General features: G+C 55.5%; 1 protein-coding gene across 1 annotated transcript; it reads left to right on the top strand.

The window, feature by feature from the left end:
• Nucleotides 1-908: 908 nt before the first annotated feature.
• On the top strand, nucleotides 909-11,915 carry LOC128943454 (serine/threonine-protein kinase pim-1-like; the record flags this gene model as incomplete). The annotated part of the gene is made up of 5 exons (XM_054286395.1): nucleotides 909-920; nucleotides 10,338-10,439; nucleotides 10,549-10,599; nucleotides 10,804-11,170; nucleotides 11,803-11,915. Coding segments are annotated over exons 1-5 (645 nt in total), but the record flags the coding sequence as incomplete, so codon positions are not given.
• Nucleotides 11,916-13,861: the final 1,946 nt, after the last annotated feature.

The raw sequence follows: 13,861 nt of genomic DNA, 5'->3' as shown, positions 1-13,861 counted from the left end.
TGGCAAATTGCCTCTGTCAGTTTCCAGCCACAGCCATGTCTTGGCAGTGCTCCTTCTGCTCCTGCTCTGGCCACAAAGGCTGCAAGGTGATGAGGTTATTTCTCCTTTCATTGGGCCTCATTTTTTCAGAACTGATCAGTATCTGATGGAATGAACAGGTGACTGCTTTGAACTGCTGATGATAAAACACAGGCACATCTTCTCCTGAAGTTAATGAATTAATTAGGCTTCACTGTGATAGAGCCTATTGGGATTTAGATGTGATGATCTTTTTTCCAAATTTCTCATGTAAATATTGCATTATTCAAAATGATTAGTTGTCCAAATTTCTCATGTACATATTGCATTACTTGAATGTTCATAAGGCGTTCATTCCTCTTCTTTTTTGTTTTTTAAGAATGAGATGCATGTCTTTTTTTATAAGTATGATGAAACATCATAGCAAAATAATACATGCAGTGAACAAGAAACTTACAGCAATTAGGAATAATTTGGATCCAACAATCAGGAATATTTCAAATAGCAGAAAAAGCTAACAACATAGGTTTCTTTCACCCACCAGAACCAAAAGAAAGTTTTCTTGGCAGTTCTCTGCTTTTAACCCCCTGTGTTCTCAGAGGCGTATCCATGTCCTCAGTGGCCACACCACGTACCAATATTCAAATCTGGGTACCTATTGGTTTAACTACAGCATCCCAAAAAACTCACTTGCTTTTCAAACCAGGACAGAGGGTCTCTTTCCCTTCTGGCTGGCAAAGAGGTAACAAGGCCGACCCGGCCCCCATCTCAGCCAGGCCGGGCCGGGCGGCTCCTGCCATGGGGCCGGGCCCATTCCCAGGGACCCCGCCAGGCCCCATCGGCTGCCGGGCAGGGCAGGGGAGGCCGCGGGGCCAAGGCCCGGCCAGGCCATGGCTGCAGTTGTGACCATCTGGGCTCTGCTGAGCCCTGCCCCGCCGCCAGCCCAGGCTGAGCCATGATCCACCGGGCCCCAGGAGCAGCCCCGGGCCGGGCCGGCTCGGCCAAGATTCTGCCACCGTTGGGGTTCAGCCGCAAGCCCCAGGCAGGGGGAGGAGAAGCCATCGGCCCCGGCCATGCTGCTGCTGCTGAGTTCTGGCCTGGCTGCTGAGATCCTGGCCCTGCCCCAGCGCGGCCCATCCTGACACAGCCCCAGCGCAGCTGCTGCAGAAACCTCCATCATAAAACAGCTCCGGCCACAAGCACCGAGCCCGGCTGGGGTCACAGAACCATCTGCAGGCCCCGGGTGAGATATGAACTCTTTCAGTGCTTCCATCCTCCCTCGAGGGAGAGAAAAGGACAAAGTGCAGATACATACATGAGCAGCACAAAGACATGGGGGTCAGTGAAGTGGAAGCTGAGTCCCAGATAGGAGGGATGAGGAGATGTCTTGATCTTGGAGCTGAAATCCTCTTGTAAAGCAATGGAGAAGGATGTAATTGATACATCAGACTCTCTTTTTCCCTATAAGGCATTGAAAAGCATGGGAAGATGACTTGTTCAGCATAAACCTCCATGCTAAAGTAAGCAAACCTTGTAGCTATGATCCCATGAGAAATTTGAACAGAGAAAGAGAGACTAGTGATGAGACCCTGTGCCTCATGAGGAGAAGAAGACCTCTGTTTGTAGATATGAAGATGATTTCAGAAATAGATGAAGAGAACCTTTGTTCCTAAGCAGCTCATCTTTAAACTAATACCCCATAAACTAACATGCCCATAAACACAGATGTGGCAAAAGATGTGAAAAAATGGGAGGGACTTCATGATTGCAGATTTTCTGGGAGGCTGATGTTCATGGGAATTGAGAGCCACGAGAAATATGTTTTCTTGTAAAGCTTCCATAGCATGGAAGAGAGACTCCTTTCCCTACGTGAATTGAAGAAAAACTATTCTAGAGGTGGCAAAGTGACTGAAAATTTTAGGTTTTGTCTCTTTCATTGTCAGTAAGAAAGAAAAGCTTGCAGGGAGAGGAGAAGTTCCAAAGGAGGAGAAGTTCCAAAAGTTTTTTTGCATTCATATTACTCTTTCTTCTAGTTACTGGTAATAAACTTTTCTTTATACCCTTTTAAAGTTTTGAGGCTACTTTGCCTTTCTCCTAATCCTACCTCACAGCAGGAAATAAGTACGTATAATCTAGTGAGTGTACTGGTATATAGCCAACACTGAACCCATCACAAACATTGCTGCATTCTCCAAGAAATCTCAAATTAGTGAACAAAAACCACTACAGACAGCTTCCTGATGAGCTCCATGAGAGCAGAGGGAAATCAAGGCAGAGCCATGGTTTGTCAGGATTTGCTTGATCCTCATGCGCCTCACTGTGCATTTGGAGCTGAGCCCTTGAACCTTAGGGCCTGAGAGGAGATTGCACAAACCTTGCCAGGAGTCAAAGTCAGAAGAAAACCGCAAAGTGTCTCAAGGCATTCATGGCTCCCACTGAGGTCCATCCCCAACACAGGCTCCTCATGGACTCCTTGGAGGACAGAATTGAAGGCCAGAATGGCACAAAAACCTCTCAGAGACTCAGCGTGGAAAGGAAATTCCAAAGTACCTTAAAAACCTTGAGTATCTCAAAGTATTAATGAGCCCCACTGAGTGTCAGTACAAAGCTCCCAAGGGACTTGTTAAAGTAGATAATTGGGGTCATGATTGCACAAACCTCTCACAGAGTCTGTATCAAAACGGAAACACCAAGTACCTTAAAAGAACTGAAGTACCTTGAAGCATTAATGAGCCCCACTGAGTGTTGTTACTGACAAAGCCTCTCCAGGGACTAATTACAGCAGATAATTGGAGGCCATCATTGCACAAAGCTCTCAGAGACTCCAAGGCAAAAGCCAAACCCAAAGTCCTTTGAAAAACCTGCAATCCCTGCAGGGAGCATTCAGGAGTCCCCATTCCTGAGCAAGGCTCCCCAGGGACTCCTTCCAGCAGATCCTTGAGGCCACTGGGATGTGGGCTAGGGGGGGATGCTGAGGGCAGGACAAGGGGCTGACAGTGCCCAGCCTGGCTGGGGCTGCGCCAGGAGGCCCCAGGGCCTCAGGACAAGGTGTCTCCTCACAGCCCTTGGTGGCACAGACCCTGCTGTGCCCCAGGGCACCAAGACTTGGCTTCTCTTTGTCCCCACCTGTCATCACTGCCTCCAGTTCTCTGCTCTGCCTGGGGTCTGGGGACACTTTTTCAGTCATGTCCCTCAGTGGGACCCATTACAAGTCCAAGAAACTTTGGAGTTGGATTCTGACTTGGAGTTCTGGAGAGGTTTCTTCAGCTCCTTCTCAGGGACTGATGTTCAGGGCCTGAGCACAAAGCCCCAGAGGCTCATTACAGTCCTAGTCCTGTATCTGTGCTGCTGAGCTGAGCTGGGCTCCTGGTACAGATGCAGTTCCTGGTAACCAAGAAGAGCTTCAAAAGCACATTTCTCCTGATGAGCAGCTCTTCTGCCAGCCCAGCAGGGCTGGGGCACTGCCTGCAGCCACTCTGGGCACAGCACAGAGGCACAGAGAGCTTCAATCAGTCAGGGCTGGGAAGGTGCTGAGAAGTGCCTGGGGCAGAATCACTGCCAGCCCTTGACACAGGAACCTCTGGCTGCAGGACAATGCAGCTGCAGCTCCTGGAGCCATCTCCTGCTGCTGGACCATTCCAATGCCTATAGACTCTGTGAGTACAACTCTGGGTATTTCTGGTGCAGGGGAGGTGAAATGCTCATGAAGCTCTGATGTACTGAGGGGTTCTGATCAGTCACAGAATATTTCCAAGACAAGGATTTTGATAAAAATGAGGAAAATTCCTAAGACTGTATTCAGTTTCCTACTATTGGAGGATGACGGGGAGGGGGTATAAATATTAAAGGATGATTATGAATTTTGACAAGTACCTGAGAAATCTGAACTGTTACTTTTAGTGATCAATAGGTTCACAGGAGATTCCTAATGTACTTTCAGCCACTCCTCTGCCCATGGACAGCACCAGCATCACCTTTGCATGACCCATCAGGCTCAGTCTGAGCTGTCCTTTCTCCAAGCTGCAAACAGAACCTGTCCCATCCAGTGCCCTGCAAACAGGCAGGGTTCTGTAGGACCAAGGAGAGTGCACAGAGATTTTTTGGGGTCTGTGAGTGCTGGCACAGAGAGATCAGGCACAGGGAAACACCTGCAGCAGGGAAATCTGCAGGAAGCAGAGAGAAGATCAGGGAATGAAAGAAAACAAAACCCAGCAGTGCTGTGGCAGGGAGAGTTTAGAGATGCCCACAGGATCCCCTCCAGTGCAGCCCCTCCCTCTGAACAAGCCCCCTCCCTCCTGTGCCCCAGCCAAGCCTTTGCCCTCAGGGCCGGGGCTCCAAGGCGTGCAGCCCCTCCTGTGCAGGCAGAACTGCAGCAGAGCCGTGGGGCAGCTCTGCAGCCCCGGGCCCAGTTCCCTCTGCAGAGCACAGGGCTGGGAGCAGCTGCCCGGCCCTGGGGGCTCTGGCAGGGGGCACCGCTGGCTCAGGGTGACGCTGTCCCCAGTGCCCGGCTCTGGGCAATGCTGTCAGTGCAGCCAGGGAAGGAGCTGCATCTCCCTCATCCAATGCCATCATAAGGACACTTGGAAGTGTCCCTGAGATTTCAGTCCAAGCTGGGAGCTTCAATCCAGGGCGCAAACCTGTCCTGGAGTATCTCTGAGATATAAGATTGGTGGGGAAAGGCAGCGGTGTTGTTACACTGAAAATGCTGCTGGGTTGGTGAAATGAGCAAAGAGAGCCCTTGGCCACAAATGTGGAGCTGGGCTGTGGTGGATCCATCTGCTCTCAGCAGTACCTAAGGCATTTTTGGGAATAAACATGGGAAGTTGATCACCCTCCACCTGCTAAAGTTTAAACCCCTGACAAAATCTGAACAGATCAGAATGAAAGAACACCTCCCCTTAGTCTCCACTCATCACTTTGTCTCAGAGAAATCACTCTATTCTCCCGGGGGGCAGCAAAAATGCTGAGGGCTTATGATATCCAAGAATACCAAGACAGACATGGAGGGAGCTTAAAAAGAAAACTGCAGAACACTTGAACACAAAAGGAGGTCTGTGTCACTTACAGGGGACAGCGTATGGGAAATTGCTTTGATTTTGCTTACGGGTGTCTCCTCTATCTCTACACTGTCTTTTACTCCATGAACAGGTCCACATGCCAAGGATCAGCAAATGTCCAACAGCAGCTCCATCAGGCACTTCCTCCTGCTGGCATTGGCAGACACGCGGCAGCTGCAGCTCCTGCACTTCTGCCTCTTGCTGGGCATCTCCCTGGCTGCCCTCCTGGGCAACGGCCTCATCATCAGCGCTGTAGCCTGCAGCCACCACCTGCACACACCCATGTTCTTCTTCCTGCTCAACCTGGCCCTCACTGACCTGGGCTTCATCTGCACCACTGTCCCCAAAGCCATGCACAATTCCCTCTGGGACACCAGGGACATCTCCTACACAGGATGTGCTGCTCAGCTCTTTTTCTTTCTCTTCTTTATCATAGCAGAGTTTTCTCTCCTGACCATCATGTGCTACGACCGCTACATGTCCATCTGCAAACCTCTGCACTACGGGACCCTCCTGGGCAGCAGAGCTTGTGCCCACATGGCAGCAGCTGCCTGGGCCAGTGCCTTTCTAACTGCTCTCATGCACACGGCCAATACATTTTCCCTGCCCCTGTGCCATGGCACTGCCCTGGGCCAGTTCTTCTGTGAAATCCCGCAGATCCTCAAGCTCTCCTGCTCCAAACCCTACATCAGGGAACTTGGAGTTTCTGTTTTCACTGCCTCCTTAGCTTTTGGTTGTTTTGTATTCGTTGTTTTCTCCTATGTGCAGATCTTGAGGGCTGTGCTGAGGATCCCCTCTGAGCAGGGACGGCACAAAGCCTTTTCCACCTGTCTCCCTCACCTGGTTGTGGTCTCCCTGTTTATCAGCACTGGTATATTTTCCTATCTAAAGCCCCCCTCCATGTCCTCTCCATCCCTGGATCTGACCCTGTCAGTTCTGTACTCGGTAGTGACTCCAGCCCTGAACCCCCTCATCTACAGCCTGAGGAACCAGGAGCTCAAGGCTGCCGTGTGGAGACTGATGGCTGGATGCATTCAGAAAGACTAAATTAGATGACAGTTTTTGCAAATCACTTGTAATAAAAGTCATCTTAGATAGCTCTTGTTGGTTTTCTTGCTGGTGGTTTTTTTTCCCTTGATTGTAGTTTTTCCATATTTTCCAAAAGAAAAGCCACAGTTCATTCCATTTCACATTTTGTGTATCTCAAGAGTTCCTGTGGCCACAGACTGTGTCAAGGAGGGGCTGCAGTCTTGGTGGCTTTAAAGGAACTAAAGGATCTCCCAGCCAAGTTTTCTGCAGAGATGCCCTTTTGTTGCCTTCTCTGGAGGTGCAGCAGCAATGTCTGTGTGCAGAGCTGGGGGCAGATCAGTGCTGGCCCAGCAGCTGTGCCCAGCAGCAGCAGCCACACTTGGTGTTGCCAGTGCTGCTGCCGTGGCCCTGCCCCGCTGCCCTGGTGGCCCTGGTGTTGCTGCAGGGCCTGAGTGCTCTTGGGGCCGGGCACAGCCCTGGGGGTGGCACTGCCGGGGCTGCAGCAGGGACAGGCCATGGGCACTGCTGGGGCAGTGCTGACGCCTCAGGCCAGGCCCTGGGGGCTCCAGGCTCCTTGCCCAGGCTCTCTCAAGAACACGCCCAGGCCAATGCTCTGCACAGAAACCCCCGTGAGCAGCCTCAGGCTGGCCGTGGGCAGGCTGGGGGCAAACAGCATGGCTGGGGCTCTGCAAGGGCCCTGGGGCAGATGGGAAGGAGCAGCAGAGCAGGGGCTGATCCATCCCCAGTGCACTGCACAGCCCAGGGCAGCGTCCCAGAGCATCCTCATGCAGCTGCCAACAACATCCCCCCTCTGCAGCCCTGGCCTCTCCCCCAGCTCACACAGGTGCCCCATCCTTGCAGGCACAGACACGGCAGCACTGGCTCAGCAGCCCCTGTTTGCATTGCACAGAGCAGAGGGAGCACCCCCATGCTGTTGGTGTGGGGACATGAACCTGAGGGAGCACAAATGCCATCAGCCCCATGGGCCAGCAAGGGCTGGGGGACACCGGGGAAACCACTCAGTTTTTTCTTGGCTTCTGCAGTCAGGCAGAGAGTTTGTTCCCATCCGCTGAGAGTTCCCTGTCCCAGTGCAGACGCTGTTGCTCAGAGCCAGGGCTGCCTAGCAGCCACCCCCAAAATGCCTTCAGCATTTCCTTGACTTCACCTTTGCTTTTTTCACTCTTCCTGCTGCAAGTTTCTTCCTATTGCCCAGCCCTGTCCCCTCCCCTGCAAACAGCCCATCCCTGTTTGCCCTTTCCTCTCTGGCCCCACTCCCCATTGCAGTTCCTGACTTGGCCCCATGGGAACATCCCTTGGGGAGCAGAATCATCCTACAAGTGCTGCAGGAATTGTCTGCAGGCTCCTGCAGTGCCTGGTGCTGCTCCCTTGCCAGAGGCACCCCAGGCCAGGGGGGCACATCTGGGCTGCTGTGTCTGGCTCTGGGGCTCCCTGTTCTGGGCAGTGAGGAGGAGTGCAGAGGCTCTGCAGGACTGACAGGATGGGCTTTGGGGCTGGCAGGAGAAGCTGAGGGACCTGGGCTGCTGCAGCTTCTCAAGAGGGGGCCCAGGGCTCATCCTGCAACTGCTCCAAGGGTGGTTCCAGAGAATCCCAGAATCAGCAAGGCTGGAACAGGCCATGGAGATCATCAAGTCCAGCCTGTGCCCTGACACCGCCTTGTCTCCCCTGAGCCTCCTCTTCTCCAGGATAAACAACCTCAGCTTCCTTCCTCAGCAACTCCTTAGAGCACTTGTGCTCCTGACCCCTCCCCAGCCTTGTTGCCCTTCTCTGGACACGCTCCAGCCCCTCCATGTTCTTCCTAAATTGGCGGCACCAGAACTGCAAACAGCACTTGAGGTGCTGCCCAAGCATTACTGAGCACAGGGGAAGAATTCCTGCCCTGCTCCTGCTGGCCACACCATTCCTGAGCCAGGCCAGGAGCCATTGGCCTTCTTGGCCAGCTGGGCACACTGCTGCCTCATGCCCAGCCTGCTGTCCATCAGTCCCTGCAGGTCCCTTTCTGCCTGGCTGCTGTCTGGCCCCTCTCGCACCTTGTGGAGGAAGGGAAGGGAAGGGAAGGGAAGGGAAGGGAAGGGAAGGGAAGGGAAGGGAAGGGAAGGGAAGGGAAGGGAAGGGAAGGGTCCAGATCCAATCCTTCCTGAAATGTGGGGTTTGCTGGAACTGCCAGTGCCTTGACCTGAAAATTTCCCTATTCTGGCACAGCTCAAGTGCAGCAATTTGCTGGCACAGAAATCCAAAACCCGGCAACTTCCTGCTACTGGGTCTGGCACCTCCCATATCTTGTGTTTGCTGCCCCAGTACCCAGATTTGGAAATTTCCTGGTGCCCGCACAGCCCAAGTCCAGTGATTTGCTGGCACAGAAATCTAAAATTTGGAAATTTCAAGGTTCTGACTCCAGCACCATCCAGATCTAGTGTTTGCCTAGACTGCCAGTGCACAGATTTGGAAATTTCCCGATGCCTTCACAGCCCAGGTCTAGCAATTTGGTTTTAGCTAGCTTAGGAAGAGAAGTTCCTCGGACTGTGACTTTCCTTTTTCTTGGAACTGTTTAAACCTGCTCTGGACTGAAAACCCAGACAAACACGTGCAGCTCACACCTGTGGCCCCCCGAGCTCTGGGACGCTGCATTCCAGCACCAGAGGGACTTAGAAGAGACCGAGTGAGCCAACTACAACCCACAACAAGGACTTTCTGAATTTTCCATCTCTTCAGCACTGTCCGAGGTTTTATTTAATATTATTCATTTTTCATGCTTGTGAATACTTTACTTGTTTAATAAACTGAGGTTTTTTTCACTTTTCTCGAGGGAAGTCTTTTCCTGAACTAGTAGGGGTAGGGGCTGCTTGAACTTTCTTTCTAGATGTATTCCTTTTGGAGATTTCCTCCCAAAATTTGCCCTAAGCCAGCACAAACAGTCACAATGAAAACTTCACCAGTGGCATAATTTCCTGGTGGCAAATCTTGTGACAGAAGCTTGACCTTGTTCTCCATGAGAAATTCTTGGGAAGAGCAGACAGGAGAAGATTCCTGGAAAACTGAAACAGCTTTCCAAAAGTGAAATGAAAATGGAAGAAACAATCCAAGATGTTTTCCTCTATCTATTTCTATGCTCCCCTTTTCCATGCTGCATCCAGTAATTCCAGATGTACCTCACCTCTAAGATCAGTGACTTAGGGATTTTTAGGCGTTCTAAAATACCATGAGCCACACACAGTTTTCCTTCTCCTCTTTTTACTGGAAAGCAACACTGGACATGTAAGTGCAGTGCTGGGCTCAGGTAGGAATCCTACCCCAAGGGAAGGTGGCCCGACAGTGTTTGACCCTCAGCAAGGACAATGCACAGCAGCAAGCGAGGGGATCGCTGTGCCAGAGTGCAGGTGTCAGGGCTCTGCATCTGGGCTCAGCGCTGGAAGGTTCCCGTGTTTAGGCAGACGGAGGGGCTGTCCCCAGGGCGCGCGGGACTCGAACGTGGGGCTCGTGGGGCGAGCGGGGAACGGACACGGGGACGAACGGCCCCGGTGCCTCAGTTGCAGCGGCGGCAGCGGCGGCAGCAGCGGCAGCAGCGGCAGCAGCAGCAACAGCGTCGGCAGAAAAAAGACCACAGACCCTAAACACTGCTTCTCATTCTCATTCTCATTCTCATTCTCATTCTCACTCTCATTCTCGTTCTTCTCTCTCTCTCCCGCTGTCGGGCGCCCTTCTCTCGGGGTCCCTTGCCCGGCGTCCCTCTCCTCTCCCCGCCTCCCTCTCCCCTCCCGGGCTGGGCCATGCCCCCGGCCCGCCCCCGGCCCCGGGCGGGGCTGCCCCGTGCCCGGCCCCGGCCGTCCCGCCGCGGTCTCGCCTCCGCCTGGCTCTGGCCGTACTGGCGGTGGCGCTGCTGGGCGGGCATCAGTGCCTGGTGCGGGGACGGCATCGCCGCCCTTTGCCTCCGCCTGGCCCGAGCCCGGCCCCGGACCCGACGCAGGGTCCAGTCCCCGGCTCCTCCCGGGGCCCGCGGAGGACACACGCGGCGCGGCCGCTCCCGCCGCTTCCGCTGCGGCTTCCCCGGCCCGAGCTCCGCCTCTCGGCAGCGCGGCCGCCAGCCCCGAGCCTCCCGTGCCGCGTTCCCGGGAGCGAACGCCTGGGCATGGCCGGCCCGGGGCGCTTGAGAGGCGCTCGGGGGCCGTTGCTGGCCCCGGGCCGAGCGCTGACCGCCGCGTCCCGCCCGCAGGGCAGACTCAGCAGGGCCTGCAGGAGCAGTACAGGCTGGGTTCGCTGCTGGGGCGCGGCGGCTTCGGCAGCGTCTTCGCGGCCACGCGGCTCTCGGACGGCGCCCCGGTGAGCGGCGGACGAGGGGAGGGGGCGGAGGAGGAGGAGGAGGAGGGCAGAGAATGGGGCTGGGCAGGGAAGGCGGTGAGCTGAGCCCTCTGCTCCCCTTGATTTGCAGGTGGCCATCAAAAGGGTGCCACGGAACCGCGTCCTGCACTGGGGCAAGCTGGTGAGTGAGCAGGGCCAGCGGCAGCAGCCGGACCGTGCCGGGCGGGAATGAGCCGAGGCCCGGCACGGTGGGAGCCGCCAGGGCGCCCCGAGGGAGAGCGGGCGTGGGGCCAGCGCAGGGCGCAGAGCATCCCGGGCTGGCTGAGGGCTTCACGAGCCCCGGCACGGCATCGGCTCCACTGACGGCATCGTGCTCCTCCCGCAGCCTGACGGCACCAGCGCACCCCTGGAGATTGTGCTGCTGGCCAAGGTGTCCACTGGCTTCCCCGGTGTGGTCCAGCTGCTGGAGTGGCTTGAGCTCCCCAAGGACATCTTGATGGTGCTGGAGCGGCCAGAGCGGTGTCAGGACCTGCATCGTTTCATTCGGGCACGGCGGTTCCTGCCCGAGGAGGAGGCGCGGGAGCTGTTCCGCCAGGTGCTGGAGGCCGTGCGGCACTGCACCAGCTGCGGGGTCCTGCACCGTGACATCAAACCAGGGAACATCCTGGTTGATCTGGCCACCGGGCAGGCCAAATTGATTGACTTTGGCTGTGGCACCTACCTGCAGGACACAGCCTACACGCACTTTGCAGGTGAGCCCACGCAGGGCTCCTGGGCCCAGCATCTCATGGCCCAACATCTCCCAGCCCAAGCTGGCTGTGGCAGCAGGGATTCTCTCTTTTGCGGCCCTTCATGGCACTGAGTCTTCAGCGAGTTTCTTTTGAAACTCAGGGCTGAGTGGGTAGCCATCTTCCAGCCCTGCTGGCAGCCTTTGCCCCCCACTCTGCCCAGAACTGGTGCTGGGGCAGCCAGCCCAACAAAAATACCCGTGGGTGGGGGTAGCAGAGAGGGAGAACCAGAACCTGTGCCCAGCCGGTTTGGTGTGCAGGTGAGAAAGGGCTTGGACTGCTCCACTCACCTGGTCTGTTGGGGTTCATAATGTTTTTTGGGGCAATGCAGGCCGGGAGGATGAGAGCATGGTTTTTCCCAGCACTGGGTGGGTTCTTCCTTGTTATGGTCAGGCCTTGCCAGGGCTTCCACTGACCTCTTGAAACACCAGTGGCTTCTTTTCCAACCCCAAGTCTGTACACAAGTCCCAGGTGCTGGTGAGAGGGCAATGCTCACCCTGTGTGCCACTGGGGCAGCCCCCACATGCCTAGGGATGCTGGGGCCAGGCTCTGGGAACAGCCTCATCCCCCTGATGAACTCCATCTGTATTCCATAGGAACACGGTCATACAGCCCCCCGGAATGGACCCACTTTGGCTGGTACTATGGCAAGCCAGCTACCATCTGGTCCCTGGGCATCCTGCTGCACCAGATGGTCTGTGGGGAGCACCCTTTCAGGAGGTGCCAGAACATCAGCTGGGACCATCAGCTCTCGCTGCCAGAACGGCTCTCTCAAGGTGGATCCTCATCTCTGGGCACGGGGGGAATCCCAGTGCTGGGAGACAGCAGCAGGATCGTGGGCATCCTGCTCTGGCAGCTGCTGAGGAGGTGGCACATGTCCTGCTCTCCTCCAAAACAGGGAATGGATGGGAAAGTTTAGGCCCAGCTTTGAGCACATCCAGCATGGCCTGTGCATGGGAATGGTGGGGCAAAGCCAATAGGAGCCTTCTCCAACTAAGTGGTGGTTTCTGGTTTCTCTGCCCAGAGTGCCAAGATCTGATCAGGCGGTGTTTATCCATGCTGGACTTGGAAAGGCCCTCATTAGAAGAGCTGTTCTGTCATCCTTGGATGCAGGATATTCATCTGCCCTAGAAGAAGGGAGAGAGCCACAGGCATACTTTGATCCAGGGCCCTGGTAAGTTCCAGCTCCACACATGCCTTGGCAATGAGAAGCAAAGGAACCCAGCCCTTTTTGTGCTGCCTGTGTCACTGCACCGGGCTCATGGGATGGGAACACGCAGCCCTTGGGCTGGAGCTGAGCTGCTCTGCCCAGCACTGGTGGCCGCCATCCAAGCTGGTTTTGCTTGTCCTGGTTCCCTGACAGCTGGGGCCCTGGGCAGAGCCCTGAGAGCCTGGTCTGCCCCCAGGGAAGGAGAAGAAGCCCCTGGAGAAGCTGTACCGGGTGGGGCTGCTGCTGCTGGAGAGAGTGAGGAGGACACCAAGGATGACAAGCTCTTCCTCAGCCTGGCCAGCTGAAGATGATGGACTTTGATTCTGGCACCTTCTTCAAAGCCAGGCTCCACAGTGAATTTGCAGATGAGTCCACAGGCAGGGGGATGCTCTCAGATTTGGGCATTGCCCAGCCTGGCTGGGAACCAAAGGTTCCCCCTTTGCTGGGGCAGATGCAACTCATTCTTCAGTGGCTGCCCAGCTGCTTTTGGCAGGGCTGGGGCATGGGCTGGGGTGGGTACGAAATGGGAGTGGGCTCCTGGCCCTCCCAAAAGCCCCCAGCACCCACCGTGTCCCGGGCTGGGGCTGGGGCTGGGGCAGCCAGGCCAACACAAACAAACCCCTATGGTGGGAGCAGAGGTGGGACTCCAGAACCTGAGCACAGCTGCTTTGCTGTGCAGGCAAGGAAGGGCTTGGGCTGCTTCACTGCCCTTGTTTGCTTTGGGGTCACTGTGATTTTTGGTGGCAGTGCAGGGGGGAAGAGAGAAAGTGTGGGCTTCCCTCACCCATGGCTGGGTTTTTCCCTGGCATGTGGGGGTTGGGCCTTCCTCAAGGCCCTGACACAGATAAGAGTTTTTACCGTTTTTCTTGTTTTCCCTTTTTGCATCTAATATCTTTTCAAGAATGTGTTGTTTATTTTTCCAGAGGAAGCATTCCAGGTGGTCCAGTGTGGATGGGGAAGTGCTTGGGAGCAGCTGTGGTGTGGATGGGCCATGCCCTTGGAGAAGGCTGAGGCCGTGGTTTGGGAGCAGCTTTTCTTGCAGCCCTGGCTGGTGTGAGGTGGGTCCCTGTGTGCTTGGCAGGGTGGGATCAGAGCTTTTGGGAGCTGGCAGCGAGCACAGGAGCATCCTGCTCTGGGCAGCTGCTGAGGGCTGGATGTGCCGTGGCTGGCTGCAGGCTGGGCACATGTGCTGCCCTCCTGCTCTGCTGCCAAAGGCAGCAGGGATGGGCAGCTCTGGGCACAGCTCTGGGCACAGCCAGCATGGCCTGGGCACCGCAGGCCTTGGCACAAGGGCACAGGAGCCCTCAGCTGACGGGTGGTTTCTGCTTTCTCTCCTTGCAGCCAGGCTCTGCGGGTGCTGAGGTTGCTCTGGGCTCTGCCAGGGCTCTGCTGGGCTCAGCCCTAGGCACAGCTGGGCTGGCTCTGCCCTCACATTGCTCTGACAG

This window comes from Melozone crissalis, unplaced genomic scaffold (genome assembly GCF_028551555.1).
Source record: "Melozone crissalis strain CALT ecotype California unplaced genomic scaffold, PUWL_Pcris_2 ptg000046l_1, whole genome shotgun sequence".
In the NCBI taxonomy this organism is placed as follows: domain Eukaryota; kingdom Metazoa; phylum Chordata; class Aves; order Passeriformes; family Passerellidae; genus Melozone; species Melozone crissalis.
The sequence above is the reverse complement of the archived record's forward strand: the minus strand, read 5'-3'. Positions and strand labels throughout refer to the sequence as shown.